The following is a 15,342-nucleotide window of genomic DNA, read 5'->3' as shown; positions in this document are numbered from 1 at the left end:
GTCGGTTAACGCACTTTTAGTGATTTTCAACATAACCTTTGTATGGGAGGTGGGCGTGGTTATAATCCGATTTCTTCCATTTTTGAACTGTATATGTAAATGCCTGAAAAAAACGGCTCTGTAGAGTTTGGTTGACATAGCTATAGTAGTTTCCGAGATATGTACAAAAAACTTAGTAGGGGGCCGGGCCACGCCCACTTTTCCAAAACAATTGCGTCCAAATATGCCCCTCCCTAATGCGATCCCTTGTGCCAAATTTCACTTTAATATCTTTATTTATGGCTTAGTTATGACACTTTATAGGTTTTCGGTTTCCGCCATTTTGTGGGCGTGGCAGTGGGCCGATGTTGCCCATCTTCGAACTTAACCTTCTTATGGAGCCTCAATATCTCAATTTTTACTCAAGTTACAGCTTGCACGGACGGACGGACGGACAGACGGACGGAGAAAAAAAAAATCAGAAACGGTGAAACAGTAGAGAAGAATTCTGAACAACAGCAAGGAGACAATGAGCAGCAAGCTGAATAAAATTATAATTTGGTACCTGGGGGGACGTTAGCAGTACTGTCATGATGGTAACCATTATTTAAATGGTGCGCTGTAAATGTTATTGTTGTCAATGTTTCTTTACACATTTTTATGACCGGAAAACCAGCGTTCTAATATACTTACAGTGTGCATAGTATATCCATAAAGAGCGAATTATATTACATAATCAAAGCAATTCTTTGCTTCACAACGAAAAAATTTCCCAATTTAAACGGTTACTTACAACTTCGATTGAAAATAGTTGAAGTTCGTGATACAAAAAGTGTTTAGTTGATCTGAAGTTGAATTGCATTAAATTCAATTCAACTGAGTATATGTATTAAGTTCTCAAACTCTTGCTTATTATAGTAAATGTAAAAGTAAATTTGGAAATTGTTGCAAACGATATGTAGTCGTCCTTTATAGCCCTGACAGACGACAGCGCTAATATGCATTAGCGGGCTTAATTTACATTTATTTGCGCATTTGACCCATGTGAATGCAAGTTTGTAATGCACAAGAATTTCGTGCATATTGCTGAATTTAGTAGGCAACATTGGTTAAAAATTACAGATTTTTGCTATTGTTTGACAGATGTCGCTCGAAATCTGCCGCCTTGTTTGTGTTAACAGCTTCAGAGGTAAACAGTTTTTATATTGCTAAATTAATTATGTGCAAGTATATTAACAAAAACAAATTTTAATATTTTTAGATGGCAGAAAATAAACAAAGCACAGTTTGCTATCCATTTTTCCAATATTCTTCAATTTTCACACACTTTTATTTCACTTTTTGTTTTAATAAATAAACAAATTTCACTATCAGATGTCCAAATGCACAAAACTGCAGTCTGTCACCATAAACTTTCAATGCGTATTAGCGTTGCTTAAGGCGCATTAATTTTGCTCGTCTGTCACGGCTATAAGGATATTTGACTGGAGCCTCTGTATTATGTCAATGTAATAATAAATGGCACACTGTGCGCAAATGGGGAAAGCCCTTGGTGTTGCAACCACCACTGCTTCCCGCAGGCGAATCGTTTATAGTAAGTGGTGAAGAGCCACAAGCTTACACAACTGGAAATGCTAGCTACAGAAGAAGTAAAAGATATTCTTTTAAGGGTTCTAATGAAACCGAAAATTTAACAATTAGCGCAACACATGAACAGTCAAGGCTCGTCACGTCACGCCAATGGTTTGCTACACTTTCTTTGCCCCTTTATTGTTTTGCTTTTCGTTGTTAGAGTTAAGCAATTAAGTGTGAATGGGCTGTGTGGGAACGAGGGGATCACACACATATGTATGTATGTGAAAAGATATGAGGCGGACCGTGATAATGGCATAGATAACTTGATCAGAATCTCTTTTCTTGCTCTCTCGCTTGTCAGCTGGCAGGGCACCCTGATCTGTTTTCTGAGCTGGCAACAAAACACAATCAGGGTCCGTCAACCAGCAGTTAGTGAAAAAGGCCAGAAAAGCAGCGCTATAATTACTTGACGAAATTAGTGTGAAATGAAATTTCATTGAACTGTGAGAACATATTTTGGCAAAATAAATGTTTATGTAAATTAATTAATGATTTTGCATTTTAGCATTTATATATGTATGCCTTTTCAAAGTGTTTAATTTAGTGTTTTGTATAATTTATTAAATACCCAAGCTAATATTTTTCAGCAGTGGCATCATTGGCAAATGCTATAAAAAATGCGAGTTTTGACAGCTCTCTCTCGAACCAAAGAGTCTCGTATCAAGTTATCTATGATAATGGAGCTAAAAACCACACATTAATGTTGGCTCGCTTTGTTCCACATACAAATATTGTCTGTAAGTTGTGCGATGACAAAGTAAATTAGCCAAAAAAATGTCAATTACTTAGTAAATTAGCATATGCGATTCAGGAAGTTATATTCTCGTTTTTCACCATACATTTTGCAACCACCGCGACCTGAATATACATACACCTATGATTGAAATGAACCATATATCAATGTGTTCAAAATTAATAGTTGGATTGTATTGTTATTTATACCTCAATATTTTATATCAAACATAACAGCGAATTCCGCTCCTCCCTTCTTCAGTTGCCGCCAGTAACGAGCAAAATTTGTCAAAAGTTGAGCCCGTAGAAATCAGCCATATTTTTTTGTTTTAATTTGAACTATGTCGCCATTGCTCAATACGCATATGTATGTACATACATATTTATTTATTAAAAAAAAAGTGAAATAAAAATGAATAAGATAAATTATTAATAGAAATTTTGGTATTTTTGGAAAGGCAATATAAGTTTAATGAAAAAATTCGTTTATTATTAACTACGTCAAAAGATAATAGAGTGAAATTAAAAGCAATAATTGATTGTAATGCGGAAAAAGTGTGCGAAAAAGTTAAGAATATTGGGAAAAATGGATAGCAAACTATGCGTTGTTTATTTTCTGCCATCTTAAAATATTCAAATTTGTTTTTGTTAATATATGTACTTGTACATAATATAATTAGCAATATAAAACTGCTTACTTCTGATGCTGTAAAAGCAAATGAGGCAGCAGACTTCAAGCGACATCTGTCAAAAAATAGCAAAAATCGGCCATTTTTGAACAGTGTTGCCTACTCAAATATGGTAAATTCAGCTAAATGCACGAAATTCTTGTGCATTACAAACTTGCATTAACAGGGGTAAAATGTGCAAGTAAATGTAAATTAAGCCCGCTAATGCATATTAGCGCTGTCGTCTGTCAGGGCTATAAGTTTTCAATTACAATTTTTCATAATATAAAATATCAAAACTGAAATCAAACTATTAAAAATAGTTTATATATTTATAAATAATAGCATTCGACTCTGATTTTGAGTTAGTTTAAGAAAATTTCAAACATATTGAAGACAATTTTTATAACTACTACAGTATATCGAGACGGTAATAGCCCTGACAGACGACAGCGCTAATATGCATTAGCGGGCTTAAGTTACATTTATTTGCGCATTTGACCCATGTGAATGCAAGTTTGTAATGCACAAGAATTTCGTGCATTTTGCTGAATTTAGTGGCAACATTGGTTAAAAATTACAGATTTTTGCTATTGTTTGACAGATGTCGCTTGAAATCTGCCGCCTTGTTTGTGTTTACAGCTTCAGAGGTAAACAGTTTTTATATTGCTAAATGAATTATGTGCAAGTATATTAACAAAAACAAATTTTAATATTTTTAGATGGCAGAAAATAAACAAAGCACAGTTTGCTATCCATTTTTCCAATATTCTTCAATTTTCACACACTTTTATTTCACTTTTTGTTTTAATAAATAAACAAATTTCACTATCAGCTGTTCAAATGCACAAAACTGCAGTCTGTCACCATAAACTTTCAATGCGCATTAGCGTTGCTTAAGGCGCATTAATTTTGCTCGTCTGTCACGGCTATAACCCTGCGTTGTGAGAGAGCAATCAGCTGACTCGTTTCTACGGGAAAAATCCAAATCGTCGGAAATTCTGCGGTCTCGTACGGTAAAGCGGGCGGTAGAAGCGGTGTTGGCTGATCACTTACATTGCGCTCTCATAAGATAGATCGTATCAGCTGATTCGGGCTGTGGGTTTGCGTTGTTCGCTGTTTCTGCAATTAGTATTCAAGCTTTGTGAAATTGGACTTGACACCATAGTCCCCTTCTTTTCGTACAAACAAACATCAAAACAATAGAAAGAAAAACTGTAAAATAAACTGCATGCTAAATTCCGCTAAATAAGTAATACACGAAATGAACGATTAAAATCCTGTCTTTGTATATAAAAGTTTTTGGGTCGGCTTTAGTATACCATCCCAGGATTTCGGGATTAAAATGGGTATGGTCGGATAGAGGAGATTCTCCAGATCACGAATATATATGGTTATAGCCGCAGGAAGCTTATAGTTTTCGAGTTATTCGCGTTTTAAGTTGAAAATTTGCAATATTTTAATTACATATTTTCGATATATGTTAGCTGCCATAGAAATTGACCGATCAGAATCAATATCTGATAAGGAATATTTTGTATTTGTAAAGGAGTTGTAGTTTCGGTGCAGTCGAAGTTGACATTTTTTCTTTGGTTTTATCTAGTTTTATAAGCTAAATCAATTTTTTCTGAGTTAAAGAGTTTTTTGCGACTTGATTACTTGCTGACACAAATTAAGTAAATTTTTTATTTAATTTTACCAGGCGGATCCAAAACTAAATTAAATATATTGAAAATAATTAAACTTTAATACTATTGATTGAAATATGTACAAAAAAACTGACTTTAGACTTACAAGTGTCTCCTAATGGGCCTATTATCACGACTTCTTCTTCTTCTTCTTAATTGACGTAGACACCGCTTACGCGATTATAGCCGAGCTAACAACAGCGCGCCAGTAGTTTCTTTTTTCGCTACGTGGCGCCAATTGGATATTCCAAGCGAAGCCAGGTCCTTCTCCACTTGGTCCTTCCAACGGAGTGGAGGTTTTCCTCTTCCTCTGCTTCCCCCGGCGGGTACTGCGTCGAATACTTTCAGAGCTGAAGTTTTTTCGTCCATCCGTACAACATGACCTAGCCAGCGCAGCCGCTGTCTTCTAATTCGCTGAACTATATCGATGTCGTCGTATATCTCGTACAGCTCATCGACTCATCGGTTGCTGTCATCTTCCAAGCCTCTGCACCATATAGCAGGACGGGAATTATGAGCGACTTATAGAGTTTAGCTTTTGTTCGTCGAGAGAGGACTTTACTTTTCAATTGCCTACTCAGTCCGAAGTAGCACCTGTTGGCAAGAGAAATCCTGCGTTGGATTTCCAGGCTGACAGTGTTGGTGGTGTTAATGCTGGTTCCTAAATAGACGAAATTATCTACAACTTCAAAGTTATGACTGTCAACAGTGACGTGAGAGCCAAGTCGCGAGTGCGACGACTGTTTGTTTGATGACAGGAGATATTTCGTTTTGCCCTCGTTCTCTGCCAAACCCATTTTCTGCGCTTCCTTGTCCAGCCTGGAGAAAGCAGAACTAACGGCGCAGGTGTTGAGGCCGATGATATCAATATCATCGGCATACGCCAGCAGCTGTACACTCTTATAGAAGATGGTACCTTCTCTATTTAGTTCTGCAGCTCGAACTATAGGGAGTCGCCTTGTCTGAAACCTCGTTTGGTATCAAACGGCTCGGAGAGGTCCTTCCCGATCCTGACGGAGTTTACACAGCCGTATTAGTTTTGCGGGGATACCAAATTCAGACATCGCGGCATAAAGGCAGCTCCTTTTCGTGCTGTCGAAAGCAGCTTTGAAATCGACGAAGAGGTGGTGTGTGTCGATTCTTCTTTCACGGGTCTTTTCCAAGATTTGGCGCATGGTGAATATCTGGTCTGTTGTTTATTTTCCAGGTCTGAAGCCACACTGGTAAGATCCAATCAGTTTGTTGACGGTGGGCTTTAATCTTTCACACAATACGCTCGATAGAACCTTATATGTGATGTTGAGGAGGCTAATCCCACGGTAGTTGGCGCAGATTGTGGGGTCTCCTTTTTTATAGATTGGGCATAGCACACTTCAATTCCAAACGTTGGGCATGCTTTCGTCCGACCATATTTTAAAAAGAAGCTGATGCATGTTCCTTATCAGTTCTTCGCCGCAGGCGGGCAATTGCTATTCGAACTTCTTCATGGTCGGCCAATGGAACGTCTGCTCCATCGTTATCGATTGGGGAATCAGGCTCGCCTTCTCCTGGAGTTATATTTTCACTGCCATTCAACAGGCTGGAGAAGTGTTCTCTCCATACGTTAAGTATGCTCTAGGCATCGGTTACTAGATCACCTTTGGAGGTTCTACAAGAGTATGCTCCGGTCTTGAAACCTTCTGTAAGCCGCCGCATTTTTTCGTAGAATTTTCGAGCATTACCCCTGTCGGCCAGCTTAATAAGCTTTTCATACTCACGCGTTTCGGTCTCTTTCTTTCTCTGTCTGCAAATGCATCTCGCTTCCTTCTTCAACTCTCGGTATCTATTCCATCCCGCTCGTGTTGTGGTCGATCGTAACCTTGCGAGGTAGGCAGTCTGTTTTCTCTCCGCTGCGACACGGCACTCCTCGTCGTACCAGCTGTTCTTTTGCATTTGCAAAAGCAATGGTTTCGGTTGCAGCTGTACGTAAGGAGTTTGAAATGTCGTCCCACAGTTCCCTTATACCAAGTTGTTGACGAATGCTCACAGAGAGCATGAGTTCAAGCCGAGTAGAAAATCGTTCGGCTGTCTTTTGTGATTGCAGCTTCTCGACGTCGAACCTTCCTTGTGTTTGTTGACGTGCGTTTTTTGCTGCACAGAGGCGGGTGCGAACCTTGGCTGCAACAAGATAGTGTTCGGAGTCGATGTTAGGACCTCGGAGCGTACGCACGTCCAGAACACTGGAGGCGTGTCTTCCGTCTATCACAACATGATCGATCTGGTTGGTAGTTTTTCGATCCGGAGACAGCCAGGTAGCTTGATGTATTTTCTTGTGCTGGAATCTAGTACTACAGATAACCGTGGCTGAATTTACCGACCGTAGTGCCAAAGATACCTTCTTTGCCCGGCCTGGCGTTAAAGTTACCAAGCACATAAGTGCGCTCCAAGCGCTCATAGAATGCATCTTTGGTCACATCGCCCTTCTATTCCGTCGGGGCGCAAATCAGCGATATGTTGAAGAACCTTGCTTTGATGCGGATTGCACAACCCTATGTAGGGGATGTTTCGCCTTCTCACTTTAGCTCGCCTTCGAACGGATGTTCTTAGGCTACCCAGAGGATACTTGGTCAAAGACCGGAAGTTGTGAGCTGCTTGAGCCATGTGTAAAATAATCGTTTCTGACCACTCCCAAGTGAATGGCGATCAGAGAACTTTCCTCACTTGCGTGAACTTCTACACATGACTCCATCCTCCATTTGAAAATAAAGCAATAAACAATCTCATTATGGTCTATCCTGTTGAGCGGTTTTCAGTGTATCCGTGATACTTTAACAGCAGCAACGCTTTCTTATTTTTGTAAGACCTGCGTCATAAATAGCAATTCCGTTATTGAACAAAATATTATAGTAATTATGAAAACATTCGTTGTCTTGAGCCCTTCAGGTACATAAATCTTGCCAGTTATATAGGGTCTAGGGCTAGTTTTCACCAGATTTTATTCATTCTAAGCAAAAATATGCACCGTTATCAGAAAAACACGCTATCGCAATTTTATAAAGATAACTTACATATGTATATATTAGCTGATGTATGCGGTTTAAAGTCACTAAGAATTTCGAAAATCATTATATTAGGTACATATATGGGGGCTAAGGGAAGTTTTGAAAATTTCAGTCATAAGGTGGCACACTTCAAATTCACTATTTATGCAAAGTTTTATCCTGATATAGTAATTTGTTATTGATTTGTGTACTAGAAAGTGAAAGTTTTAAATGGAGTTTAAAATTGTGCTACATGGGAAGTAGGCGTGGCTAAGGACTTTCATAAACCAAATTTGGGTGAAATCGGTGGGCGGGTCTCTAGATACGTGATTTTACTTAAAAGGGTTGCGCCCATCGTCCAATTTCGACTCCGGCTCCATTAAACACCTCTCTTGCCGTCTTGGCGGTAGAATTTAATATCTTTGGCGTGTTTAGTTATTGATTTATCAAGCTTTTAGTAGATTTTAACTGTACCGTTATGTGGGGAGAGAGCGAGCTTATCATCCGATGTAATCCCACTGTCGGTAAAACTCCGTATAATAATTGCTCTAAGCGAATTTGGTTGTGGTAGCTTTAGTGGTTTAGGAGAATATACATAACATTGTACTTCTTAGAGGGCGGGGCCATACCCACTTTTTCAAAAACTTTCACCAACAGATATCTCTTGGTACTGCGATTTACTGTGCAATATTAGAGTTTTATATCTTAATTTAGTGCTTAGATATCTCAATTTTTACTAAGGTTACAGCTTGCACGGATTGACGGTGAAGCAGACAGTCACCCGGATTTCATTCGTCTCGTCATCCTAATCATTTATACCATATGTATGTAACTCCATATCTGTCCCGATTAGTTTTAGGTAATACATACAACCGTTACGTGAACAAAACTATTATTGACTACATATATTATTATGGTTACTATATTAATAAACTAGCATTTTACATTTTGTATATTTCTACTTCATTTCATTCAAGGTGAACGTCCATACAAATGTCACTTGCCGGATTGCGGTCGCGCTTTCATTCAATTATCAAATTTACAACAACATTTACGAAATCATGACGCACAAGTGGAACGTGCAAAAAATCGTCCATTTCACTGCAATATCTGCGGCAAAGGTTTTGCCACTGAGTCCAGTTTACGCACGCACACATCGAAGGTCAGTAATAATGTTAACAAAGAGGTATACAATGCATATTAGTTTGTGAATGTACATTCATATGTACATATACAGTGGCGTGCACAAATGAGTACATAATTCATTTCTTTACTTTTCTGAACGATAAAATAAGTAATAACAAAGAAAATAAAAACAAATATTTTTTCGTTTATTCGTTGTTCCATTCTAAATAAAACAACAAAAAATTCAAAACATAAAGCAACAAATTCATAGAGATAAAAAACCATAACAAAAATAACTCGCATGTACTCAATTTTGCACTTTTCAATAAAGTTGTTAGCGGAGCACTTTTTTAGTACTTTGTCCATAACCCTTTATTTTTTAGTACCATATTAATACGCTTTGGCATGCTTTCAACCAGTTCCTGTATTATTTCTTTTGGTACATTCTGCCACTCTAGCTGTACTCGTGCCCACAGCTCTTCTAGGTTTGATGGAGCTGATTGGTACAACCCCAGCCGTCTTCCCACGATTGACCATAAATTCTCAATCGGGTTGAGGTCGGGGCTTTGGGCTGGCCAATTCATCAGATTGCTCACTCAACCACATTTTAACTATTTTCGCAGTATTCTTTGGGTCGCCATCCTGCTGAAACACGACTTCTTCTTCAGGATAGGCACACTTGTCAACGAACTCGGGTAGATGAGTCTGCAAAATGGTGAGGTAGTCTTCCTTCTTCATTATACCTTCAATTCTGTGTAATGGCCCAATATGCCACCAAGTAAAGCATCCCCAAACCATGATGTTTCCACCACCATGCTTCACAGTTTGCTTGACGTGGTGGCGTTGAATGGTATCACCAGGGCGACGCCAGCAGTACTGCTTACCGTCCGATTGGAAACGATTACATTTTGATTCATCTGACCAAATAACTCGTTGCCAGTCATTTATCGTCCAATTTTTATGCTCTCTTGCAAATTTCATTCGAGCCTTTTGGTTCTTTTTGGATAATGCAGGTTTATTTTTTTTAACGGCTGAAATATAGCCAATGTTGTGGAGCGCTCGTCGTGCTGTCCATTCACTAACGTGCTTATTTTTGGCAACTAAAGTATTTTTCGGTGTAATGGTCTTGTTCTGCCTCATTTCTGCCATCATAAGACGTGCATCCGCGTCGGTCAACAGTTTGCGGCGGCCTTTGGTTTGCTCTTTGGGAGCAGTATGTCGTCTTTTTTGGACGCAAATCACTACAGATTGACTAATATTTAACTCCTTGGCTATTTCCCGATATGAAGCACCATTATTTGTTAAGAAAACTACATTATTCTCCACATCACGCGATAACTTTTTCATTTTTTTTTAATACAGAATATTATTGCGGTACACTTGATATAACACTTTATTTATTATTAATCACACGTTTTACACATAAATTTGCATTACTGGTCGTAGACGATAGCAAACAATTCAAAACTAACGGTGTAAACTGGCTTTATGCTGAGTACATACAAAAGTGCAAAATTGAGTACATGGGAGTTATTTTTGTTATGGTTTTTTATCTCTATGAATTTGTTGCTTTATGTTTTGAATTTTTTGTTGTTTTGTTCAGAATGGAACAACGAATAAACGAAAAAATATCTGTTATTATTTTCTTTGTTATTACTTATTTTATCGTTCAGAAAAGTAAAGAAATGAATTATGTACTCATTTGTGCACGCCACTGTATATTCATGAGTAAGGCAATTTAATAACACAATCTTACATAAGTATAACAAGTAAGGAAGGGCTAAGGTCGGTGCAATCGAACATTTTACAATCTTGCAACTTACAAGAATTTAAGCCAGGGAAATACCTTAAGGTGTAATACGTCAACCCAAGGATCAGAAACCAAGCAATTTTATATATAACTCACATATTCGGCAATGTTAGAAAAACGAATATCATTACACACATACCAAACAAATGTTCCCTGGGTTTCATTTAAATCAGGGATGGGCACATTTTTAGCCCGCAAAGTTATCAAAGTGCACACGAGGGCTAGATGAGGGGAATATCAGTTTGCGGAGGGAAGGGCCTAAAATGTTGCGAAAAAAATCAATTACATTCCTCTTAATGTTCATCGCAGAATCAGAGATAAAGAGATATCCAACTCCTCTATCACTGGAAGTGAGACAGCAATTGATAAACGTCAAAACCTCCTGAACTTTGACAGCTAATCGAGTTCAGGAGGTTTTGACGTTTAGCAATTGGAAACGAGCGATGACCAGATTGAAATTTTACCAAAAAAATATGTAAACGGAGGGATTTGTTGCATCGTTCAAGACCACTTATAAAAAATGTAAAACAATGAAAATTAAATAAATTTGGGAAATTTAAAGGTATTTGATGAAACGTTTTGTAATTTGAAGCATCATAGCATTATTTTGAATGGAAAATGATTAAAAACTTTTAATGATTGAGAGCTAACAAGCTTAAATCCTTTTATTGGGTATTGAAAGGACAAAAGTCAGTTGTTCTAATATACTTTAGCAAGATTTAAATAGTTTCTCCATATAATATATAACCACTATATAGTAATTTTTATTCGTACTAAATGTTGGGTGTTTTAATTCAAATGCCCAAAAATTGTAATTTTGTTCAATCTGGCCATAATGGAAAATGCTATAAACAACGATAATTTTGAGGCGCTCTCACACTGGAATAAGTTGGACATCCCTTTATTCCTGGCAGAATGGTTGCGGCAATACTGACATTGTACACAAATTAAAGAGCGGAAGTTTACTTCATATCAGAATTGTATAGTTGTGTGAACAAAAAGAGGTAAACATAATATGCAGGTTTTAGAGTTTCGCATTAATATTTGTTTATATTTACCTTTGCATGGTGGAAAATTCTAGTCACTGGTAGAAAAAATTATATGAGTTATACTTGTATCTAAAAACAATTTTATTTAATAAGAAAACAGCACGTTTTAAAACTTCACAACACCTTATGGTTGTTTCTATTTTGTTTACACCACTATACATACGATAGAACAGTAATGGTGGTGATGCCAGTTGTAAAAATACATTTTAGCTACAATTGGGAAAACTTTTCTCAAGTTATGGGCTTTTATACGTTCATATGCAAGGCAGTTTTATATATCTGCATATATAAAAAAGATAAGATACTTGTGACCGTAATATATATCTTGTTTAAACATTTTGCAGTTCCATTTAATGTAAATGCTTATTTCAATATATACTAAATATTTATATATATATTAATATTTGTGATATTTTCAGTTTGGTTGTTTTATCAAAATATTCAAAGAATTGAGGTTTTTTTCTATAATTGTTCTGTTAAATTTTAAAAATCTAAGTTGCCTCTGGAAATGTATTAAAATAATAATACGCGCTATAGAGAGGGAACACATATTTTCAAAAATATAAGAAATCGTTAAATAAACATATATTTGCGCGGTATGGCATTATTGACTGAGAGTGGCTAAGCACACAAATAGAATACAAACGCTAATGGCAGAATTATCGTATTTCGCTACGAGCGGCAACCGTTTTGTTCTCGTTTTCATGCGAACAATGTTGCCATTACTCAATACGCATATGTAGTTTTTCACCAGAGATGGGCAAATGAAATGTATGGATGTATTGGTAACCGCGAACGTAAAGCGGCTACCATGGGACAAAGAACATTTGCAGTCAGTTGATTAACAAACAACAGCGAAGCAACATCGTGCGCCGCTTGATTGTTTTATGATACTATTTATGCGCGTACCTACTTATATATGTTTGTTCAAAATGAATGACAAATATTGCTTTATGATTTCCGATGCCTTTGGTAATATGCAATGTCTATTGTGTAATATGTGTGTAAAGGCGACCCGGGCATATAATTTTAGGAGGCAGTATAATACCTTCCATAAATACTTTGAGAAATATGAGGGTATTGAGAGAGATAATTCTTCACAATTTCAACCTTATCTTAAAATTTCCGCTAACTAGTTTGCTAGTAAAAGTAGTCAACTCCCAATTTACCCCACCAAAGGTATCTGAAATTATAACATTTTATTTATGTTATACATTTCAAATGGGGCAAAAATATACTAGGGCATAAAAAACATCAACATACCGACTACCTATGTTACCTCGTTGCTGTCTGCAGCGTAACTGGCAGGAAAATCAATTCATTATCCCACAGTGCAAAACTGTTTTTTTCGCTCTCAATAGCGACTGAAATAAGAGCGTAAGAATACGTATGCTGAGAGTAACTGCTCATGTGAGTCAAAACGCCCATGTATGTTTTACACACATCTAACTTTTCAATTATAATTTTTCATAATATAAAATCAAAACTGAAATCAAACTATTAAAAATAGTTAATATATTTATAAATAATAGCATACGACTCTGATTTTGAGTTAGTTTAAGAAAATTTCGAACATATTGAAGACATTTTTTGTAATTACTACAGTAAATCGAGATTGGCAACCATGCGTTGTGAGAGAGCAATCTGCTGACGCGTTTCTACGGGGAAAACCCCAAATCGTTGGAAATTCTATGGTAAACGGGCGGTAGAAGCGGTGTTAGCTTACCATTCACATTGCGCTCTCATAAGATTCATTTGGGCATATGTGTTTGAAGAAACAGTGGCTCATAAGCTGAAGTTATTATTAAAATTACTTTTTATTAAGAAGTTTAAAGAAATAACCTGGTTTGAAACTTTTTGATTCGAAAATTATATCTATGTTTGGAAGTACCTACACTTGTGAATTATTTTTTTCAATAATGAAATTAAACAAGCATAAAATAAGAGTAAGTAGGTTATCTGATTTAAATTTTGGTACAATACTGCGTGTAGCTACAGCAAATGAGATTAAACCAAACATAGAATTTAATATTTGAAATAAACTAAATTAAATGCTGTTAAAGATATTAAAAAAAAGGTGCGTGGAGTCCCTACGCGCGTATGAAGTTATACTTCTTAGTGATATTCCAAGAAATGCATATCATTGTGTATGAAAGAAAACTGGAAAAGTAAAATTCACATTTTATAAATTTATTATGCACATAAAATGAAGAATAAAGCAAAGTCTAAATGAAGGAACTTTGACTAGAAAAGTAGTTCTGTCTCTTCGTTGCGGAAAAGAATATGCAGCGTAATCATCTCTCTTTTGTAATCCATCAACACGCGTTGAAGGCCCAGCAGTTATCGGTGAATTGAGGACCGTTGATTCATCAGTAGTTATAGATGCTCCCGCAGAGATTGATGGAACAGCAAACGTTGAATCTTTTTTTACGCGCTCTCTGATATTCCGCAGCTGTTTTCCTCTCCTTCGTTTGACTGCCAGCTATCATTTCCAATTTCTCCTTTTCCAGCTCTGCTTTCTTTCGTGCTTGGTATTCACGAGAATATTGTGCTGTTTTCCCTCCTCTTGAAACACGGGCTACGCTGTCTTTTTCCGCTGTAAAATCAATTTAAAGTCAAAACATTAAAATTTTTAACACAAGTTTAATCTGCATCTATTACGGACAATGGAAATATTCAAGAGAAACTTACCATAACATAACCTGGAGTCCGCTGTGTTATGCGTATTATCACTGTCATTTATTTTATCAACATTGATCGGAGGTCCAGCCAATTTGGCTGCCATATTGTCTTGTGAAGATCAGGTAGGTCGGAATTCGCCTCGCAATTTTAACATTTTTTACAATTCTCTCACATATTCTAACCGAAAATATGAAGAGACAGAAATATATGTATGTATTTATAAAATGATTTCTTTGATATTCCATAGGATGGAAATATGTGTGTAGAACTCTTTTATTTTTGATTTATTATTTTTCAAATTATTTAATGCTAATTTGATCTTGTTTTATAGAAACTCATTTAAAATATATAAAAGATTTACCTAAACATTATGATGATATTTTCATGATTCATACGCAATGTACGAATGTAAGCAATTTCGTTTTGCCGTCGGCATTTCAATTTCTCATGCTTCAATTTTTGCTTTCAACCAAGAAATCGCTTGTGTGTAAGGATGTGCAATATATGCCTTTGCGTTTTGCCGTCTGCATTTCCACATTGACATGCAAAAGTAATTATGTATTTCATTGCTTCGTTTTGGCCCAATTTTGTATATTAAGACAAGTGTCGATAATTGCGCCAAAATCAAATATATTATATGTATATTCATATGTAAACATGTTTTAAACTTTACATAAAATTGAAGTGTCAATAATTGCGCCAATTTTCATAAAGTTGGAAATTTTGCACGAATAAGACGTGTGCGGGTTAAGTCGTGAATTTTACTTATATTAATTAATTTGAAAGTGCCGAAAAATGCGAAACGAAATTTCAATAAATTTAAGTAAATTTAAGTAAATTTACATGTATTTTCATTTGTATTTAATTGTCAATAAATTTTTCAAAAATTATTTTCCCTAGTTGTCCATTTTTTATTTTCTCACACATTTTTGTATAGAAATTTAACCGTCGTAG

The 15,342-nt window shown here is 36.4% G+C and overlaps 1 protein-coding gene across 4 annotated transcripts in view; it reads left to right on the top strand.

The window, feature by feature from the left end:
* Nucleotides 1–15,342, top strand: part of LOC126766102 (transcriptional regulator ovo) — a 133,668-nt gene that overhangs the window by 96,202 nt on the left and 22,124 nt on the right. For all 4 annotated transcript variants that reach the window (XM_050483887.1, XM_050483884.1, XM_050483886.1 and 1 more), the window contains exon 4: nt 8,700–8,884. In XM_050483887.1, coding sequence (XP_050339844.1) covers nt 8,700–8,884 — 185 coding nt within the window. The remainder of the gene's footprint in view (nt 1–8,699; nt 8,885–15,342) is intronic.

The sequence above is a fragment of the Bactrocera neohumeralis genome, unplaced genomic scaffold (assembly GCF_024586455.1).
Source record: "Bactrocera neohumeralis isolate Rockhampton unplaced genomic scaffold, APGP_CSIRO_Bneo_wtdbg2-racon-allhic-juicebox.fasta_v2 cluster11, whole genome shotgun sequence".
NCBI classification, from domain to species: Eukaryota; Metazoa; Arthropoda; class Insecta; order Diptera; family Tephritidae; genus Bactrocera; species Bactrocera neohumeralis.
This window is presented reverse-complemented; position numbering and strand designations above follow the sequence as displayed.